This window comes from Pipistrellus kuhlii, unplaced genomic scaffold (genome assembly GCF_014108245.1).
Source record: "Pipistrellus kuhlii isolate mPipKuh1 unplaced genomic scaffold, mPipKuh1.p scaffold_m20_p_3, whole genome shotgun sequence".
NCBI classification, from domain to species: domain Eukaryota; kingdom Metazoa; phylum Chordata; class Mammalia; order Chiroptera; family Vespertilionidae; genus Pipistrellus; species Pipistrellus kuhlii.
This window is the reverse complement of record NW_023425529.1, coordinates 10,429,213-10,451,862: the sequence shown is the minus strand read 5'-3', so window position 1 is coordinate 10,451,862 and position 22,650 is coordinate 10,429,213. Positions and strand designations below refer to the sequence as shown.

General features: G+C 40.4%; 1 protein-coding gene across 4 annotated transcripts in view; it reads right to left on the bottom strand.

Moving 5' to 3' along the window:
- The window catches only part of SLC5A8 (solute carrier family 5 member 8), a 40,916-nt gene extending 18,860 nt beyond the window's left edge, over positions 1 to 22,056 (bottom strand). For all 4 annotated transcript variants that reach the window (XR_004991056.2, XM_036456055.2, XM_036456057.2 and 1 more), the window contains exons 1-7: positions 21,615 to 22,056; positions 17,143 to 17,208; positions 14,498 to 14,549; positions 9,780 to 9,847; positions 8,637 to 8,791; positions 6,439 to 6,579; positions 3,409 to 3,538 (exon numbers count right to left, since the gene is read on the bottom strand). Coding sequence is in view for 3 of the 4 variants with exons in the window: in XM_036456055.2 (XP_036311948.1) it covers positions 3,409 to 3,538; positions 6,439 to 6,579; positions 8,637 to 8,791; positions 9,780 to 9,847; positions 14,498 to 14,549; positions 17,143 to 17,208; positions 21,615 to 21,965 (963 nt within the window). In the remaining variant the exon portion in view is untranslated. The remainder of the gene's footprint in view (positions 1 to 3,408; positions 3,539 to 6,438; positions 6,580 to 8,636; positions 8,792 to 9,779; positions 9,848 to 14,497; positions 14,550 to 17,142; positions 17,209 to 21,614) is intronic.
- Between the last annotated feature and the right edge of the window lie 594 nt (positions 22,057 to 22,650).

Below are 22,650 nucleotides of genomic sequence, written 5' to 3'. Positions count from 1 at the left end.
TGTTGTTAGTGTTATAATGAGATCTAAAATCCTCTACCCTGTCATCAATTTTTCTCAAAATCTTTGGTGTAATATTTCATATTCTGAGCGTTCCTCTCGGGTATAGGCAGAATCAATGAGGTAAGGCTGACTAGAGGAAATTAATAAAACTATATCTAGGTAGTAATCCTCCCTCCTCAGGGTGAGGTCCTGCAAAGTGTAGCAGAAACATATCTTTACATTCCTCAGTTGAGATGTCCATATCATCTTCTACTGACTGGGCCTTATCTGTATTGCATCCCCAGTGAAATCTTAACTGAAATAACAACACATTACTGGAAATACCCTGTAAGGAGAATACCTTTTTATTTTTCAGAAAGTTAGCAAACACTCTCTATGTGATCTGTGTATGTGTACAAGCTTTTTATAACAAGGAGCCTCAAGGTTTGAAAGTTGTAGCATGAGCTTTTTTGGGGATGGGGGGGGGGAGTAGTTTGCTCAGAGTAAGTAGAAGGCATATTAGAGACTTTCTTTTAATCTCTTTTTGTGTTCATGTTAAAAACTACAGACATTAAAGATTGACAACAACAAAAAATCACAAATATTCTTGACTAGAGAGAATACAATGAAAGAGTGCTTCCAACTTCAGAGTAAACATGATTCTTAGATTCTCTGGAAAAAGAGGAAGGATCTGCTTATCAAAAGGAGGGCGTATGTTAAGAGAGGAATGAGATACACAGATTATATCTTTCTGGGAATATGTTATGCATTTGCACCAATACAAAATTCAGCCTATCTTCAATTCTAATGAGTCCCCTGGGCACTTGATTGACAAGCGAGTCTTAGAAAATAATTATGACAAGAACTAAAAGAACTTAGGCTTTGTACTCTGGTAGACTTGGGTTTGAATTCTAGCTACACTTTCTGAAAGATTATATATATATATATATATATATATATATATATATATATATATATATATATATATATATGGCGTAGAGGTTCAAAGTTAGGACTCTATTGGCAGTCTGCCTGGGCTTCAATCCTGGCTCCAGGTTTACCAGCTAATTACTTAATTTCTCTGTGCCTCCTTTTCCTCCTCTTTAAAAGGAGGATAATCCTAGGACCTACCTCAGAGGGTAGCAGTGAGAATTAAAAGTTGAAATTTATACAAAGCACTTATGATAATGCCAGACCCATGGCAAGTATTTTATGAGTGTTTGCAGCTATTCTTATTTATTAGCTATGTGACCTTGGAAATTTTCTATAACCTGAGATTCATTCATTGCCTTATCTATAAGATTATAATCACAAGGGTGTGAAAATGAGATAAAGCAGGCAAAGCTCATGGCACAGAATCTCGTCACATAGTTGATATTCAGTAAATGTTCATCACTTAATCCATTTTTCTGTCATTTAAACACTGAAAATTAAGGAGAATATAGTCAATAATAATGTGGTATATTTGCAAGATGACAGATGATCACTTGAATTAGTGGGATGACCCACAATGTATGGTATAAAAATGTCAAGTTGATACCATTGTAAATAATTTGGTTATTAATTAACGGGGAAGGAGCAAAGGGAAGGCAGATATTACAGGCATGCCCAGTAAAGTCTGGGTTATGTAGGGAAGGTAGTTTCCTGTCAGTAACACTTGGGAACAGGTCATTAGCCAGGACAGGTGTAGCCACTACAAGGATGTGAAATCTGAGATACTTAAACTCCTAAACGAAGCGTGTCAAACTCAAGGCTGGCTGAGGGTTTGACATGCTTGTGCTAAACAAAACAGTTCTCTCTTGTGCCCTGGGCTCCTGGCTCTCTTGCTCCAGAGGATGCACTCTGCTGCATTCTTCACATGGCTCAGGGCCATGTGGCCAAACACAATGGACTGTAACTAGCCTGATGCTCTGTTGGACCCAACTTCACTATAGGAAAAGAACTCTGGACACTGGCTTTGCTTTTAGCTCTGTTGAATCCCTCTGCACATTTTTACAGTACTGGTTTAAGGAAAATGGGACTTTAGAAATGCAGGGATGTAATTACAAATAAACATCACTCTTCTCCTGTACAAATCTTAGAAAATTCTTTTTCTCAAGATAGTGTGAGAACCCGACCCCCAGCACCCAGTGAGGGAAGAGATACCCCACTTCTACTGATAACAAAATCACTATATTGTAAACCTAAAACTAATATAACTAATACTAGAGGCCCAATGCATGAAATTTGTGCAAGAGTACAAATTTCCTTCCCCTCAGTACCAGCACTGGCTCCCCCCTGGCACTGGGACCTTGGCTTCCCTCCAGTCACTAGCAGACACCTGGGACCTACACTTCCTTCACAAGCCCAGCTTTGACCAGATGGATGCCCAGTCTAATTAGCGTTTTATGCTTTTATTATTATAGATTATTATAGTACTAGAGGCACGGTGCACAAAATTTGTGCATGGTCGGGGGAGAGCGGTCCCTCAGCCCAGCCTGCACCCTCTCCAATCTCGGACCCCTTCAGGGATGTCCAACTGCTCGTTTAGGTCCAATCCCACCGTTATGCCCAGTAAAGTCTGGGTGCTGTAGAGAAGGAATTTTCCTGTCAGTCACATTTGGGAACAGATCATTAGTCAGGATAGGTGTAGCCACTGGGGTTAGACCTAAACAGCCAGTTGGATATCCCTCTCACAATCCAGGACTGCTGGCTCCCAACTGCTTGCTTGCCTCTACTTGATTTCTCCTAATCGCTTCTGCCTGCCAGCATGATCACCCCTAACCACTTCCCTGCCAGTCTGATTGACACCTAACTGCTTCCAACCAGCCATCCCCTGCTGGCCTGGTCACCCCTAACTGCCATCCTTTGCTGGCCTAGTCTCCCCCTATTCCCCTCCTCTGCCAGCCTGCTCAGCCCTAATTGCACACAACTGCCCTCCCCTGCTGGCCATCTTGTGGCAGCCATCTTGTGTCCACATGGGGGCAGCCATCTTTGACCACATGAGGGCAGCCATCTTGTGTGTTGGAGTGAAGGTCAGTTTCCATATTACTCCTTTATTAGATAGGATTATATTAAAACCAAAATAAAACTGAAAAGTAAACTATTTATAAATTGGATATCTAACAATATGACAAAATGTTCTACAGTAATATGGCTTATATATAGTTTTGGCTTTTTAAAACTACATTTACAATTCTACTATCAGCCTTGCATTATTTCTTGTACTATTTAACACATGGCTTGAAATTTTTTTGGTATTCAATATTTTAAACTTGGATACAGCACTCTTTATCCTTGCTATACCTGCCAAATGCTTCATAGAAATTAAAGATGATTACATTGTACCTATTTACTATTTATTTACAAGAACATGCATACTCTTCCCTCCCAACTAATAAGCATTCTGAATGTCACTAATGCACATGTAAGAAAAACTTGGTACTGAACCTGGTCTGGTGCAGACACTTGATTGTTTGTCCAAGGATCACAGTCCTGATACCTGGAATACAGGGCGAGCCCACAAAGCACTGCACAAACGAGGATTACCCAGAGTCCCACAAGATTGATGTAGAGAGACCTAGAGAAGAGAAAACAAGCCAGTAAACGTCAGCTGTGATTTCCATCCCAAAGAAGAGGAAATTTGTTACACAGACAGAAGAAAACTTCCATGATTATATTCAATAAATGTACCTTATCTTTTATCATAAATGCTACCTATTTTATCCTGGCCTAACATTTTATGAATGGCATTGATCAACAATGTGCTTGGAAATACTTAGGTGATGTTTTCCCATTGAATGAATGAATGCATTCTCCTGGTTGGAGTTCCAAGGGTATTATTAGCTTTATAATGGTATCTAATTATACTACCTCAGGGTTTCTTGTCATGAAGGTTTTAATAGTCACCAGATCAGAAACAATTACTCATTTTCCTTTTAAAAGTGGTACAATTATAAACTACTAAATATACTTAGCATCCACATAGCAACTCATCAAACCTGTTTAAATGTGGTTTGTCAGACCATCCATTAAGTACGAAAGGCAAGCCTATATTTCATAGACAGTATCTTCCAAAACAATGTTCAGCATTATAATACACAATGTGCACCCCATGGGAATGCAAAGGTTTATAGAACAGTGTTGGAGCCAGAACTGAACATAAATCACATCTCTACCAACTATACGTGACTCTGGGAAAATGATTTAGCCTTTCTGATTCTCAGTTTCTTCATTTTCACCTAGAGCTAACAATGTTAACCTCACAGAGTTGTAAGACTAAATGAAATAATATATATCATACGCCACAGAGCTTACAAGTAATAAACATTCACTAAATGGTAGTCGTTGATATTATTAGTATTGATGCCATTGAATGCTATGCCTTAATAATCAGTTGAATAGTGAATTTCTCTCACTAAGGTGTCTACATTTCTCCCCAGTGGTGCTATAGTAAACACTGTGATAATCTGCCTAAGAGCAAAGAGGGGTATTATGCCCACAGTCATGGAGTGTCTAATGACCAATGGATTCAGAGGGATCCTCACCCTCACCTGGGACAAGCCTGGAGGATCATTAGAGTTTTAGAGTTTCCCAGAAGTCTCTATTGAGGCTGTATCACAGTCCAACTTCTCCCTCTGGCCAATACTGTTTTCTTCCCTTCCTTCACTTCCCTGAGAGAGGCTGGCATGCTAACCTCCATCTCAGAGTCTGTTTCTGGGAGATCCGCCCAATAGGTGCCAAACAACAGACTGCTAGCCTTTTCCCTTGACTCACTAAATTCACTGTGTTTTGTTATTGTCTAAAAATAGGATAAGTAACTATAGCTCATCTCAGAATCATAGAAAATATACCCAGACATTTTCCTGTTCAGATACTTCCCTTGCTTATATGTGAGTGTAATACTTTACCATGTCGTTTTATTTATTTTAATGGTATTCAAATAGGTCAGTTACTAATATCTGTTGTTGTCTCCAGTCAAACAGGGTAAGTCGGACTCTTGGGCTGGGATTCATTCTTCCCATGGAACCAGTGTTGGAAAGCCAGAGAAAATGGTGCCCCTGAGCCCTGGGAGTTTGCCTCGTTAAGGAGACCCATTGGGCTATTCGGAAGGAAATTGTTTCTTTTTAAGAAAGCTCCAATAGTGTTCTTTTAGTTATAAAGGTGGGCTTTTTGAGCTTTGTGTTCCCAACATAACAGAAGAGCATGCGCACAATTACTTCTGCATCAGTTCTAATATATATTTCCCCTCTGGTGGATTGCTGGATATATACATTACATGTCTTCAAAGTTCCTTATAATACCACAACTTTTAAGCTCGCTTTTGGGGGGTTGCCTATCCAGTTATTGTACACATATTCACATCGATTTTTCATTGTGGGATTATCCAAAGACAGGTAATGTCTAAACTAATTTACTCTCCATATATTGAGTTCTGACATGGGACATCACAATATTTTCATGTTCTCCTTTGAACAGAAATAGAATTGCCACTCCTTCTCCTGCTCCAATCACCTTATTACTCTTATTCACTCTAAATGCCTGTGGGCTGAGTCAGCCTATTCATCAGCATGAGGAGTGGTGGTCACAAGCTTACCGGAGGCCTCCTGGGAAAGAACCAGCCACTCTTCCGACTCTTGGCTCGAGCCAAGATGGGCCTGAGAGTTCTCTGACCACGAGGTCCTTCTGACCTCTGTGCTTTGTCCAAATGACTGCCTACCTGAAATCCTCTCTCTCTTTTCTCTACCTGCCACATGTGGTCATTCTTCAGGATCTGCTGGTTGACAGAAATCTCTCAACCAGGATTCACATCCCATGATTTGAGGTGGAAAAAGGAATTCACATTTATGAGACCCCCTACCATCTCTGTGTTGAACACAGTATTCTACTATCCTTTCCTTGAGATGTATAATATGTCTTATGTTCATTTTACAAGTTTAGAAACTGAAGTTCTGAGAAACTAAGTAACTTGCCCAGGATAACTCAAATAGCAAGTCCTACAGCAGGATAATAAACCCATGACTGTGTTTGAAAATAAAACACACCAGCACATCTGGCAATTTAATGCTCTGGAACATTCCCTCTATTGTTACAGTGTTTCATGGAACTTCTATACCTCTCTAGTGTTTTTTCACTTTTTACATACTTGAGCATATTTTCCTAATTGGCTGCTAAGATGCTTCATGACAAGAGCCATGTATTTACAAATTTCCCCACAATTCCTTATACAAACAGATGAATAATATATAACTATTGGTAAGATTTGTTTTAATAATTAATATAAATATTTTAAATATATTATTTCAAACACACAGTACCACTTGCTCTACTTCATCCTTTCATAAGTAAGTACATCATTTACCTGTTGGAATTTTATGATACCAAAAACAAACTTGAGAACATGTAAGCTTAACTTATGAAAGAGTTTCTATAAAGACAATTAATGGCTAATTATGATAAAAATACTATAGTTAGGCTTACAGTTTTGCCTGGAATCTGCTTTTACAGGAAATATATCTCTGCACTTGGGATTGGTTGACACCATACAGGCTGGTCCACGTGAAGGTCCCTCCTAAAATAATTGTCCAGAATGTGTGTCTTTGCAAAGGATTAGGATTAAAACTAAATGAAAACAAACAAAAAACAAATCTGAACTATTAGCAAAAAAAAACAAACAAACAAAAAAACATATAGGAACCTCCTCTTCCCCCAGATTATTTTTGGAAGCAAGCAATGTAAACCTACATAAATATATATACATATGTACACATTTATTAAGTAATTTATAAATGGCAGAAATATTTCTAATTTCAGTTCAATGAAATAAAATTGATACAGTAAGAGGTTTGGGTATTCTAGATGGGATTGGGGAAACATTAATATTCTAATCATTCTGAGCATTTATGTAAATTGTTCTCTTGTGTCCACAGAAAATAATTTAAACAAGCCATTCTGTAATCAGAGAAGAGCATGAAGCTAAAAAAAATAAAAAAATAAAAAAAAGAAAGTGAAGGGTCCTAAATACATCACAGCAGTAGGTAATGTACTGAAATAAACACAAACTTGATACATCTTGTGTGTCTAATTCTTCTCCTAGCACATGTATAGTCATAGTTCTAATTTATATTCATACTTAAGAATTCAATCAATTAATAGTTTAAAGGTTTTCATTTTCTGAAATTGCCATGCCATTATAATTGTGCTTTCTTAAAATACTATGTGCACAAGGTAAATATTAACAGTTGAAAGTCATTTTATGACTTGTACCAAATATTGTTACAAAGAAAGCTCAACTTCCACATTTAATATTTGTGGTGAAATATCTAGTTTCTCTATTAGTTCTTCTTTAGGAAAACTGAACAGCTGTTGAACACATGTTCTATCAAGTGTTATGCTGACACTTGAGGCATCAGCCATAACTTTTCTAGTCAATGCTCATGAAATAATATATAATAGCATATAATGCAGATTAAATATTTATACATATATACTATATATATGATATAATCCTATATAAGAAAGAGGTAATATGCAAATTAACCTTCATGCCCTCACAAGATGGCTGCATACAACCAGGCTGGCAGGGGGTGAGGAACAACCAAACAACTGAACAAGGAGGCTGCATGGGGTGACCAGGCTAGCAGAGGGGGGCCGTTGGGGGCAACCAGGCTGGCATGGGGGGGAGTAAAGGCTGATCAGGCAGGCAGGCAGGTGAACAATTAGGAGCCAGGGGTTCAGGATTGTGAGAGGGATGTCTGACTGCCAGTTTAGGCCCAAACCAGAAGTGGGATATCCCTCAAGGAATCCTAGATTGGAGAGGGTGCAGGCTGGGCTGAGGGGACACCCTTGTGCATGAATTTTCATGTACCAGGCCTCAATAATAATAATAATAATAATAATAATAATAATAATAATAATATATGGCATCATAATAACATACTATTAATGCAAGGGCAATATAAATATCAGAAATAAATTCTCCAGGCTGCTTGAAACCAAGAACTATCAAAATGAAATCACTGTCTTTTAGTGCTTTTCTCTTAAGAGGTTTCCTTTCCTTATCTATGTGCTATCTCTTCCCTTATCACCCTAACCTACCCTTGCAACTCATCCAGACTTTATTATCTGGAAGCATATACTCTTTAAAAAAAAAATAAAAAAAAAAAAAATAAAAAAAAAAAAAAAAAAAAAAAAAATATATATATATATATATATATATATATATATATATATATATAATCTTTTTATTGATTTCAGAGAGGAAGTAAGAGATAGAAATGTCAATGATCAGAATCATTGATCAGCTGCCTCCTGCATACCCACTACTGGGGATCAAGACGGCAACACTTGGGCATGTACCCTTGACCTGAATCAAACCTGGAACCCTTCACTCCACAGGCCACTGATATATCCACTGAGCCAAACCACCTAGGGAAGCAATCAATCCCTTCTCAGGAGGAAGCACCATCCTAAGTACCATGTAACTGATTTAAGTATCATCTGACTGATTTAACTTCTTAGATACCTTACACATTTACTTGCCAGCTTCAATTTCTATGCCACATCCTTAGTGGTTTGTTTTCTAATGTAAGGTTATTATTTCAATAAAGATATCGTTTTCACAGAAAAACAAAAATGAAAGGAATATTCAATTAGTCAAGAGGTAAATAGCAACTTACTTCCAGAAGTTTAGTCTTCCACCATTACGGGCATCATTTATAATATTGCCGATTCCCCCTTGAACCACTGAAGCTTGTATGATCACAGAAACAAATCCCGCCAGCATGATCCCGACTTGAAACACATCTGTCCAGACAACTGCCTTCAGACCACCCTTTGAGGGGAAAGTATATTAGAATTAATGTTTCTATCAGACATTATTAAGCACCTGTATGCTTATGAACTATGCTGTTAAAACTTACAAAATACACGGACATTGGCCAAGAAGTACACCCCAGAGAGACAGATGGGAAGAACCTTCAAGAGCAGGTGATGTTTAAGGCAAACTTTCAAACATATGAGAGGCAAAGATAGAAGGTCTTCCCAGCAGATAAAACAGCATGGGTGAAAGCATTTATAGGTCAAAGTATATGCTATGTTGAATGTAGACATATATGTATTTTTGGAGTAAAGTGGAGTGGTATGGAGAGATTGTTGGGAAGAAAATTCAGAATCAAATTGCAACAGCAATATCATAGATGTTTATACTATAGGCAGGGCTGAATTGCAATCAGTATGCACACAGAAGGTCATATCAATAGTTGAAACACTAAAACTGTTTTGTATTAGCCACTGCCACACACTTCCTGTGTCTCCCCCTTCATTCCCTTTCTTATCCGCTGAAACAGCCCCTCCTTTTAGGAGGAGACCCTATCTCCTAAAACATCCAGCAATTAAAGAGTTAAAATCTAAACCACCACAGAGCCCATAAGACTCTAAGACTCTAAGGACCAACATCCAGGGGAGTATTGGTGCCCTTGACATACTGGTTCTTCAATTGCAATGAAAAGTTATCTCAGATTCCTGAGCTGAGGGATAATATAAACAAAGCTATAATAACTTGGCAACAGTAAGGTTGAATTAGGAGATAAGATTAGGGACCATTGCATGGTTCAGATGAAAGAAAATATTTTCAGTTATGATGACTGTTCTACAAAGGATCAAGTTTTACCCCAGACTGAATATTCCCTACCAAAAAAAGTTATACTGTGGGAGATAGGTGAGTAGTGTGAAAACCCTGATTGTAGAACACAGCTACTGGAATTTTTGATTTTGCAAAGCAAGTGTGTAGAGTGAAAAGAGAAACAATGTTCTTGACATACCAGCGTGCAGTAGAATGTGCAGACTACCCCTGTAGCCACCACTGCGCCCCAAAGATCAAATCCTGTGACTGTTGAAGAAAAGAAAATGCATGTAAACTGTGAACCATGTATAATGAAAGTACTTCTCAAAAACAAAAACAAAATCAGGGGAAAGCCATATCATTTATTGGGTACCTACCTCTTAATCACTTGCCTATAACTAAGTCCAAGTCTTGTAAGATGTACCAAAACAATTGGAGTTTAAAATTCTACCTGTTGAGTTAAATAGACCTGTTTCTATCCTCAGATACCATACACAGATTCAAAATTAGCTAAATTAAATACATTAAAACCCATTTACATTATAATTAAGCTAAGAAATGGCTTAATACTATAAGGTAGTTATTTGGCCTGAATAGAATCCTAGATATGGTACTTGTCACCATAGTTCAAATAAACACACTATCCTACCAGCCCTTGAAAGAAAGTTGTCCATGTTACTAAAATGGGACTAAGGTGGAGAAAAGTTTATATAAGTTTCTACCATTTACCTACATAGTAGAGGGGCATATTATCCTATCTAATAAAAGAGTAATATGCAAATTGACCATGTATCCACTACTTACAAGCCACGCCCACCAGCCAATCAGGAGCCAGTATGCAAATCAACCCAACCAAGATGGCTGCGGCCATGGAGTGAGCAGGAGGCTTGGGTTTCTCTGACAATGGAAGAAGCCCAGCTTCCTGCACACTCTGGCTGGCCTTGGACTCCATTCAAGGCTACAAAGTTTTAATTATAGAAGATAAATGAATCCCAGATACCAGGGCCTCCACTTGGGTCACTGGGGAGCTTGGCCAGCCAGCAAACCATAACAGGTCCCTTGCCCAGGCCACCCACACCCAAGGGAATCCACACCCTGATCCAGGACACCCTTCAGGGCAAACCAGCTGGCCCCCACCTGTGCAGCAGGCCTCTATCCTATCTAATAAAAGACTAATATGCAGATTGACCATCACTCCAACACACAAAATGGTTGCCCCCATGTAGTCAAACATGGCTGCCCCCATGTGGACACAAAATGGCCAGCAGGGGAAGGCAGTTGGGTGGGATCAAGCCATCAGGGAAGGGCAGTTGGGAGGGACCAAGCTTGCAAGAAAGGGCAGTTGTGGTGATCAAACCTGCAGGGGAGGACAGTTAGGGGTGACCAGGCTGGAAGAGGAGGGAAGTTGGGGGCAACCAGGCCTGAAGATAAGGACAGTTGAGGAGGGACCCAGGCCTGTAGGAGAGAGCAGTTAGGGGGGAACCAGACCTGTAGGGGATGGCAGTTAGGGGTGACCAGGCCTGCAGGAGAGGTTATTTAGGGGCAATCAGGCTGGCAGGGGGGCAGTTAGGCATCAATCAGGCTGGCAGGGGAGCGTTAGGGGGTGATCAGGCTCGCAGGCAGTCGAAGTTAGGGGCAATCAGGAAGGCAAGCAGGCGAGAAATTGGGAGCCAGCAGTCCTGGATTGTGAAAGGGATGTCCAACTGGCCGTTTAGGCCCGATCCCAGTGGCTACACCTATCCTGGCTAATGACCTGTTCCCAAATGTAACTGACAGGAAAATACCTTCTCTATATCACCCAGACTTTACTGGGCATGATGGTGGGATTGGGCCTAAATGGGCAGTTGAACATCCCTGAAGGGTTCCAGATTGGAGTGGTGCAGGCTGGGCTGAGGGACACACCCTCCATGTACAAATTTAGTGCACGATGCCTCTAGTATATAAATAGAAGGATAACCAGATTGCCACAAATTTTATAATGAACCTGTTCCTTAAAAGACATAATTTGCCACAATTCACACGAGAAAAAGTAGGAATCTGAGTAGACTATATCTATTAAGCAAACTGAATTCATAATCTTCCAAACTAGAAGGCTTCAGCCTAGATAGGTTTACTGGTGAATCTTAGCAAGAATTTAAGGAAAAAAATTATACCAACTCTCTGCAGAAGACAGAAGCAGAGGAAATACTTCCTAACTCACTCTATGAGGCCAGCATTAACCTAATACCAAAAACAGACAAAGACATTACAAGAAAACTACAAACCAATAACTCTCATAATCACAGATGCAAAAGTCCTCAACAAAACATTAGCAAATCAAAAGATAAAAGTGTAAAAAGAATTATACAACATGACCAAATGGGATTTATCCCACATATGCAAGTGTTTCAGCATAAAATAAGAGACAAAATATATAACCAAATTAGTTAGGCAAAGACCCAAATTTGAATTTGAAAAAGTAGAAGTATTAATATGTTTTTATTGATTTCAGAGATAGGAAAGGAGAGGGAGAGAGGGATAGAAATATTAATGATTAATCACTGATGAGCTGCCTTCTGCATGTCCCCTACTGGGGATCAAGCCTGCAAGCCTAGACATGTGCCTTGACTGGTAATTGAACCCTGACGTCCTGGTTCATGGGTTGACACTCAATCACTGAGCGACACTGGCTGGGCTAGTATAAACTCTTAATTTAAGTTTCCTTTAATATATATCCCCCAGTTCTGTCCACTGAAAAGAAATAGAATAAATAGACAGGACCAGGAAATTTCTAGTACAAGATAAGACTGAAACATCTTGCCATTCCAGGTAGCTATTAAACACTACTGGAAATCATGTCAAAAGAATTCAAGAGATAACTTAAGGAGGCCCCTGCTGGACAAAAAATGAAGTATTAATGTAAATGTTTTAAATATAATGATGGTATAACAATATTTTAAAAACATGTCCTGGTACAAGTGTCCAGTTATAAAATACGTAAGTCATGGAAAAATCATGTATAGTATGGTGAATATAGTTAATAATACTGTATTGCATATTTGAAAATTGCTAAAGGAGAAGATTTTAAAAACTTTCATCAGAAGAAAAAAATTTCATAACCACATATGATGGTGAATGTTAACTAGACTTACTGTGGTGATCATTTAGCAAAAAATACCCACAAATATTGAATCATTAAGTTGTATACCTGAATTTAACATCATGTTACATGTTGACTAAATTCAGTGGGGTGTGGGGGAGAGAATGTATTTATTTTCAAAAGACATTGAATTAATAAAAAATGAGAAGTTATCTCTGATTTACAGCAAACTAATCTAGTCAGGGAAACAGGGAGTGAACTAAACCAAGAATTAAGAACTATTAGTGTAGCGATAGGAGTACATTAGGGTTCAATATATTATTATTCTCTCTATTCTAGTAGATGCTCCAAGTTTTCATGAAAAAGGAAAGACTTGACCTAGAAAATGTTCAGTTCCCATTCAGTTAAATAAGTTTCTACTGAGCATCTGTTACACAAGTAATATGTCCACTGTCTTAGTCACAATTGATATTCAAGTGGTCAAAATATAGTTCCTCAGGTTCTCATTTATTCCAAGGGAGTTGGCCAATAATCTGGTAAGAACAGAGTCCTTGGTTTCTTTACATATTGCAAGCACTGCTCTCTTTTTCCTAGAACTGCTACTTAAACCCTAAAGCCAACATCTTCCTAACACTTAAAGCCAATAAGTAACTTATGAAGTTTATAGCTCAGTTTTTTACTCAATATAAAATGATTCACTTATGATGTTTGTACTATTGACACGGAACATGCGCCACATTCAGAAGTCAAGAGCACATTATGCAATGGAATTCTTCTTTGTAATGATACTGTTGTACTTTATAAACTTGGGTGATAACTACTATCTATCATGAAATTTTAAAAAATTAGTGTGGAGTTAGCAAGGTGTTTTGTTTTGTTGTTTTTTTGTGTGTGTTTTTTTCATTTTATTGTACCACATTCTTCCCATCACAGAATCCATTTGATAAGAATTCAAAGAATGTGGAGTTTCCCTGAAGCCTTTTGAGAATCTGACTCAATAAACTATGCCAGTTTCACTGCTATAATCTGCTCAAATCCAGAGTATTGTAATTTGTTAACCAGTACAACCTTTACACATTTGTTTATAAGTACCCTATAGACATCTGTCCTTTTGGCACGAGGAGCAGTCAGGAATTTCAAAGCACACAGATTTTTTTTTTCTTTTGCATTTTGGACCACATTAGAAGTGAGAAGAGTGAAACCGGTTTGGCTCAGTGGATAGAAGGTCGGCCTGCGGACTGAAAGGTCTCAGGTTCGATTCCGGTCAAGGGCATGAACCTTGGTTGTGGGCACATCCCCAGTAGGGGGTGTGCAAGAGGCAGCTGATTGGTCGATGATTCTCTCTCATCGAAGTTTCTCATTCTCTATCCCTCTCTCTTCCTCTCTGTAAAATATCAAATATATATATATATAAAAGAAGTGAGAAGAAAAGCTTTTCTCCCTTCCAGATTTTACAACCTAACTGAGCCAAATTATACAAGAAGAAGAAAAAAAAAAATGCCTCGTGGAGATGGGCTGAATGTTGGAGCCACAGAGAGAAGTACAGTCATTCACTATTTAGACTATAGGAGGTGCTCATTCTGAAGGGATGGAGAATGGCTGTTTGGCGCTTCCCAGAGACTCACTTGCCCAGTGAATTCTATCCTAATGTGCAGACCTTTTAGAGATATGGATCTAGGAATCCAAAGAAACTGCTAATGTAGACACTGAGCCCACCTTTCCTAACTCAAGCTGATGCAGGTTACTAGAAGCATTCCTCCATCTCCCATCTCCCAGAGAATAATAGGTTACTAAAAATGAACCCACAAATTGACATAATTGGTAACTCTAAAATGTACCTTGATTCAACGCCAGGGCAGGGGCATAAATAACAATTCCAGTATACAGAACCTGGGGAGGAAAAAAAGACCAAATAAATTATATGAATTACAAAATATCTGTATTTTTCTACAAATTCAATTATGAATTAAAACAGCAGTTTTAATACACTTAATAAAATTTGTTTATAACTTGAAAAGTGTTATTTAAGTAAGGTTGATTCTCCTTTTCTATTTGTGGTATCATCATAGGTAACAAAAATCTCTTATGACCAATTTTGTATAAAAATAGGGAATCTCACCCTGGCTGGTGTGGCTCAGTTGGTTTAGCATCATTCTGATTACAGAAAGGTTGCTAGTTTGATTTCCAGTGAGGGCACATGACCAGGTTACGGGCCAGATACCTAGTAGGGATGCATGCAGGAGGCAACTGACCCATGTTTCTGTCACACTGATGTTTTTCTTTCTCTCTCAAAAGCAATAAAAAACATAATTAAAAAAAAAAAAAACAGGGACTCTTCATGTGGTACTTAGTATAGAAAGTGATCCATCAACTCAAGCTAGAAATCAATTTCCTAGATCTAAAATAATTTTTAAAAATAATGGAAATTTAAAAGTGGATGGTCCCTTATTGTTATGCCTTCAAATAACCTTTAATCACTGCATATTTAATTATGTGAAAATTTTGAAAACTGGTTTGTAAAAGTTTGCTTGTCCATTAATTAAACAAAAATGTAAATTTGCCCTACGGCCGAAACCAGTTTGGCTCAGTGGTAGAGCGTCAGTCTGAGGACTGAAGGGTCCCGGGTTCGATTCTGGTCAAGGGCATGTACATTGGTTGTGGGCACATCCCCAGTAGGGGGTGTGCAAGAGGCATCTGGTCGATGTTTCTCTCTCATCAACATTTCTAGCTCTCTGTCCCTCTCTCCTCCTCTCTGTAAAAAATCAATAAAAAAATTTTTTTTTTAATTTGCCCTATGAACTACTGAAAGTCAACCAAAACTGCATTTCAACTTGTTTTTATATTATTCATTTTTTCATTCATACATGTAATAAATATTTATTAATCCATGCACAATAGTGAATAAGATAAATAAGGTCTTTTTTCTTGAAATATCACCTTCATTGCACTTGATCTTTCAAATATATCACATAGAAGCTACTTCTATGATCACTGTATGCAAACATATTATGAAAAGAATTATGTAGTATCAGAAGTCAGTCCTTCATATGGGAGATGCTAAGGCTCCAATCTTTTTGTAAGAAGGAACTAGCTTTCCAGTCATTATTCTATCTAAGTTGAAGATTTGAAAATGTTACCACAAGCCACCTTCTTAACACTAGTCCCCACTTTTCATTTCTGTTGGTACTTCTTTTTTTTTTAAATATATTTTATTGATTTTTTACAGAGAGGGATAGAGAGCTAGAAACGTTGAGAGACAAACGTCGACCAGCTGCCTCTTGCACACCCGCTACTGGGGATGTGCCTGCAATCAATGTATATGCCCTTGACCAGAATCGAACCTAGGACCTTTCAGTCCGCAGACCGACGCTCTATCACTGAGCCAAACTGGTTTTGGCTCTGTTGGTATTTCTAACAATGATCCAGAAAGGGTCTGAACTATTAGTAAATGCAAGCTACTGGTCTCAGCTCCATGTCAGAATGTCTACTAGATCCCAGAGGGCCCCTTCCTTTTATACTGCAACTGTTAAGGACCGACATAAGTTATGTAATTCACTACGATATAAAATGGACTCTAGCCAAATAATTTACAAAGGCACTCTGCCGTGCTACAGCAAATGATCTGGTAGTTTTTGATTAGAGATATGATATTATAAAGAAAGATGAGAATGAAAACTTCTTCCTAGACTTCCATTATCAAGCCCATCCCTAAAGCACTTAGCTGACAACAGTAGATATAAATCATGTGACAATGATCACGACAAGCCTCCAGCAGCCAGGAGGAGGGGCGGGAAGCCTTCTCTGGCACGACTGCTTGGCAAATCTTGGCTTCCCTTTATGTCTACCAGTGAATCTATACTTGCATACTCTTGAATTACTGGACTGTGTCCTTAGTTTTAAAAACACCTCCAGAATGTGTATGGCTCTATTGTTTTACTCTCAGTGACTGCTTCAGTTGGGTCTTAAGGTTCCATTTTTAAAAGAGAGAACACATTCACTTTTTAAGTATGCTTTCAAATGTATTTCCTAATGTCTTCCTACATCATGAAAACATGTTGCAAAAGTACTATGAAACATACTACTTATTTTCCCAGTGTTCCAATTCCGTTCTCAGTTACTACAGTGCTTTCAAAAGTCTTTGTCATCTCAGTAATGCCCTTACTGTCACTTGGGTGGGAAAAAGCATATTTTTCTAAAACAACGTAACTGTTGTTTAATCAATATAATATTTAACATTTACATATATCATTCGGTTTTCCCAGGAAAAAGTCATTTGTTAAACACTGTTCACTGTTCATTTGTTAAAACACTGATCTTATGGGTTGATGCTGTTTATTGACAAGTGTTTTTGCTTTTTTGTTTCCTCTATTTTCAACATCTCTTTTTTTATCGTTCATGTGTTCACCAAAAATGTGTGGCCCTAATGCCTTGATCAAAACCATTGTAAATGACAAAAGGTAAAAATTAAAGGACTGTTACTTACTGTTTGAATAATGTAGACGATTGTTCCACAGAGACGAACGTATTTGTTAAATCGAAGTTCTAAATACTGTTTCCAAAAAAAGAAAAAATGGTTAATACATGGAACTTCTGGACACTTTTTTTTTTTTTAAATCAGCAGCATAGGAAGTAAAGAACTCATACTAGAACAGTTCCCTCACCCCCAGAAAAATCCCTGATGCTGTTCTTTTTGTAGCCAAACATATTCTTCCAATATTTTATATATATATATATATATAATATATAAATTTCAGAAAGGAAGGAGAGAGAGGAACATCAATGATGAGAGAGAATCATGGATCAGCTGCTTCCTGCATGTCCCAACCAGGAATCAAACTGTGACCGCCTGGTTCATAGGTCGACACTCAACCATTGAGCCATGCCAGCTGGTTTTCCAATAATTTTTTAACTTAAGTCAGCCCAAGTCAATTTCTGTTCAGAGCCAACAACCTTGACATTCTTCCGACTCTCCTTGACATCTATTATATCTCATAATATAGTCGGCTCACTTCCTATATTATACGTCAGAACTAGAGGTCAGATGCACAAAATTAATGCAAAAGTAGGCCTTCCTTCCCCTGGCTGTCAGCACAGGCTTCCCTCTGGCACCCAGGACCCAGGCTTCCCTCTCAGCCCAGCTTCATCCATGACTGTGGTGCACCAAGCTCTAGTCAAATTATATAAATGGGAGGGGAAATGTAAACTGTTCATTCAGAAGAAAGACATGAAGTTGGTATTCAAATCCATAGGCCTTGAGCTTTGAATCTCAGTGAATTACATGTCAAAATCATCCAAGGGTGGTTTGGAAGATTGTTTAGAAGACCCATCAAGTAAGCTTGGAAACAGGGCAGTGTTATTTCTTCAAAATATTTTTAGTAAAACTATTTAAAAATGAATGTACATGAACAGGCAGAGAAGTATTTGTCTTTTCTGGGTATATGCATCTAAATTGCTGAAAATTAAAGAAAATAGAAGAGAAAAAATGTGATGAAGTTAAAAATGTATATAGTGAGTTGAACCAAATAACTTAGTTCAATTAAGTTAATACCCCCTCCTACCCCCTCCACCCACAGCAGGGGTTGATGGATCCAGCAAATCTAAGGATTCAACCTCACACAAGACCAACTCAAGACAGAACCAAGAAGTCTATCATTATCTCAGCTATCAGCGGTTACCGAGCTGCTAAAGAAATACCTGGAGACCTTCCAGAAGCTCAGGTCACTGAAAAGTAGGTTCAGAGAAGAGCTTAGGATTTCCAGACAAAACTAGAGAAAAATAGTAGGTGCCTATAGTCAATCAAGATCTGTCATAGTCCTCAGAATATTGAGTAATTTAGGGACAACAAAACTTCTACTGAATAATTTTAAGGTTCTGGACAATTCAGTTCAAGCACACAGATTTCACTGGATCCAGAAAGATACTGAAGAAGTGATGAGTGAAATCGCATTCCTGCATTTTACTCTTATCTGTGACTCTGGAAGTTGCTAAACTCCTATCTGAGCTATACTTTGAAGGTAGCGATAAGTAAATGTCAAAAATGCTTCTGAACAGCCGATTTTAGCTAACAAACTGTAAACAGGGAGAAATTTCATACTTGAGTGAGAATGCCAGTATCACTCAATGCTGGACTTCTTATTCTATATGGGCGGCTTGGTCACTCACCATAAAACAAAATATTCCTCCAGAAGACTCACGAGAGCCTTCCGAAGCTGCCAATTTGCCCCACTGCACAGCCTCTAGACAAGTGTCTGCTTTGCTTCATGCTCTCTTATATAGCTTAATTTATTCTGAACCTCTTTGTCTGAAAAGTGGGGCTCTCATAATACCTCCCTTATAAGTATTGTTTTGAGGACCGAGTTTGATAATGTATATAAAACAGGCAGCCAGTGCCTAGAATACTCAATAAGCATTAGTGATTTTCTTGTTTGTTTTAGCCGGAACCCTCCTAACTTAGCCTCCAGCGCTCAGGAAATGTGTGGGAAATGTGTTTCTGGTTGAGTTAACGCATGCCCTGCAGAGGCACGGGTCAGTGGTTATGAGAGCAGCATTCACCTGTGAGAACTGAAGTCCTCTTGCCAGGTTCTTCAAACCCTCTCTGCGTGTTGGAGTTGGCTAACTACAGAGCAGAGCCCACAGACTCAAATGCCTACAGGACCCATCAGGTGTTCCTATACAGTATTAATATGTTGGAATATTGATTTACATGATGTGCGTGGCCTTGGCCAGGAGTTCCTATATGAATATGTTGGAATATTCCCCATGTCCTCTAAGAAATACATTCTCTCACAGATCCCTTGGAACAATAACTCTCTTCACCCCTGCACATTTTCCCTTTTGCATTTTTGATAAAGACATAAATGCGGGTAAAGAATTATCTAGCACAAGAAAGTAATCATGCAGATGCAACAATGAGACTTCCATACAGAAATAAGGAGGGACACCCTAGCTGATCTGGCTCAGTAAATAGAACATCAGCCTGCGGACTAAAGGGTCCCAGGTTAGATTCTGGTCAAGGGTGCATGCCTGGGTTGTGGGCTCTGTCCTCAATAGGGGGCGTGCAGGAGGCAGCTGATCAATGATTCTCTCTCATCATTGATGTTTCTGTCTCTCTCTTCTCCCTTCCTCTCTGAAATCAATTAAAAATATTGATTAAAAAAAATAAATAAGGACTGAGCAATGGCTGTAAATTGGAGTCCCTGTGGCCACAGGGGATATGTGCTCGGTATCATCAGTCTTTTGGGTTTTCAAAAGAAGCCAGAATCTGGAATTTTATTTGACTTCCACTACCATTAAATGCTAAATTCTTTTTTTCCAAAATACCATAAAAGAAAAAAAGAAGAAGAAGAAAAAACACACACACACAAACAAAAACACAAAAAAACACACACACACAACAACCATGACTGAAAACTGAATTTGGCCTAGAGCAGCCAATTTGTTACCTTTGAGCAAAACAGAAATTGCATCCTGCTCACTTCTAAGGTGATGAATGAGTGCTCCCAAGCACAATGACCAGAGAGGAAGGTAATGCTGTCTGTCCTTGGTGTGCCTTTCCCTGGATGACATCACCAGAACCCAGGATGTTTGTCACCATCACTGATTGTGCCATCGGGGCCCTGTCCACAGCACCAGTTGAACCAGCCTTACTAGGAAACCACCTTTCAGTGACTCTGGATTGCAGCAAACACTCTCTAAGCTCTAGGAGAGGCAGCTGCTGAGAAGGAGGCCCTGATCCCTCCAGATAATGGCCTATTAGAGAGGAAACCTCTGCAGGTTTGTGTATGTGGCTCCTGGGTGAGTGCCTGGTTGAAGGAGATCACGGAGGGCACTGAACGAGGCCCCACCCATGCCCTGAGCTTTTATCCTAAGGTGTCCAGACGTCCCGCTTTCTATTGTAACAATGTGTCCTGCGTCCCTCGGAGTTTTGAAAAAGTCCCGATTTTTTTGAAAGATTAATGCCGCGGGACAAATTGCTAAAAATCGAGACTGTCCTGCCAAAAGCGGGATGTCTGGTCACCTTATTTTATCCTCCCCAACAAAACTCCCATTCAAACCAAACACTCACCATCTTTGCAAAGCCCTTTCCTGCAGACAACTTGAGGAAAACTATTACCAGGGGACCTGCGCAGCAGGAAAGATGGTTTTCCTTATAAGCACCTTTCGGTGGTGAGAGAAGGAAGAACTGTTTAAGACCCTCACATCTTCCTAGCGATCCCAAGATCTTGCCTCTACCACCACCACCACCACCATGCCGACACTAATAGCGAATATCTATTCAGCGCTTACCCTTAGCAGATACTATTTTAATTGGTACACTTGCATCATCTATCTTATTTAATCCTCCCAACGACGGAGGGAGATAGGTGGTGTTATTATTTCCATGTTGAAACCAACAAGGCACAGAAAGTTAAATAAGTCACCCAAGGTTACCTAGCTAGTAAGGGGTGGAATCTGGTCTCAAACACAGGGACTGAGATGAGAGACACAGCAGCACCTTAACCACTGGATGCCTGCCTCTCTGGAAAACGCGTGTGTGGAGGGGGGATATCTCCCCCGCTATTCTGGGAAAGCGATTGGTGCCTGAGAACCTGGGGATTCACTTCAAGGAGGAGAGCTGAGACTGGTAAGACCCATCCTCTCCCCCAAGAGAAAAAGTTTTAAAATCTTCCTTCTTGTCTCAGAATCCTAGACTTGGCAGAAAGGACCTTCAGCAAGCACTAGTCCCAACCACTCCATTTACTTTAGAAGCCTCTCTTTTTCACTGAGATCCTGAGAGTAAGTCCCAAGATTTTTTTATTTTTATTTTTTTCCTCTTCCCTAAAGGGGAGGCTCGGGGAGGAGTGGACCTGCACAGGGACAGGTGGGAGAGATACCAGCTTGGTGCTGAGTCTGCTCCCTGGAAAATCCCTCCAGGAGCCTCTGCCCTCCCCGGCCCACCCCCCTTTGACCCTTTACCTCGTAGGTGCTGGTGATCCCCAGTTTATAGAACACGGGGAGGAAGACCTCGGCGCTGATGACCACCACCAGCAGGTAGGTGATGGCAAAGAGGCTGAAGATGGCCCCGAACCGGTAGACCTCGGTGGGGGTGCCCAGGACGGTGACGGCGGACATGAAGCTGGCGGTGAGGGACAGCGCCACCGGCACGGCGCTCATGCGGCGGCCGCCCATCAGGAAGTCCTTGGAGGTCTGCTGCTTGTCCCCCGCGAAGGCGTAGTAGATGCCGATGGCGGCCGAGATGAGCAGCATCCCGGCGAACACCACGTAGTCCCACACCACGAAGGTGCCGATGCCCCGCGACGGCTCCATGGCTGTGCGGTCGTCGGTCCCCGGGTGCACCTGCGCGCAATCTGGCGCCTCCGAGGAGCCCAGCCCGAGCTGCAGCGGCTCTCCCTCCTCCCGGGCGGGCAGGCTGGTGCGCGCTTCTTATTTCCCCGCGCGGCGGGCGGGGCGGGCGGGGCGCCCTGCGGGGATTGGAGGCGTCTTCCTGCAGGTGTCTGTCCCTGGCAGTCCTCCTCGCCGAGTGGCCAGGGGATGGACACGCGCTGGCAGCCAGCGACCTCTGCACCCGCTACAGCCAAGGGAACCCTGGATTTGGCCCTTCGGGGACCCCCCCCCCACCCCACCCCAAGCCCAACTAAGGACAGGCCAGGTGCCCCGCCGGCAGGGGTGGCCCGGATCTCCCTGGCGCCGCGGATCTAGAGCCTCTAGCCAGGTCTGACCAAGGCGCTGGGAGCGCTCAGGACACATTTTTTTAAAATATATATTTTATTGAGTTTTTACAGAGAGGAAGGGAGAGGGACAGAGAGTTAGAAACATCGATGAGAGAGAATCATCCATCAGCTGCCTCTTGCGCACCCCCCACTGGATGTGCCCTCAACCAAGGTATGTACGTTGACCGGAATCAAACCCAGGACCTTTGAGTCCGCAGGCTGACGCTCTATCCACTGAGCCAAACCGGTTTCGGCCCAGCACACGTTTTTATCAGCTGCTC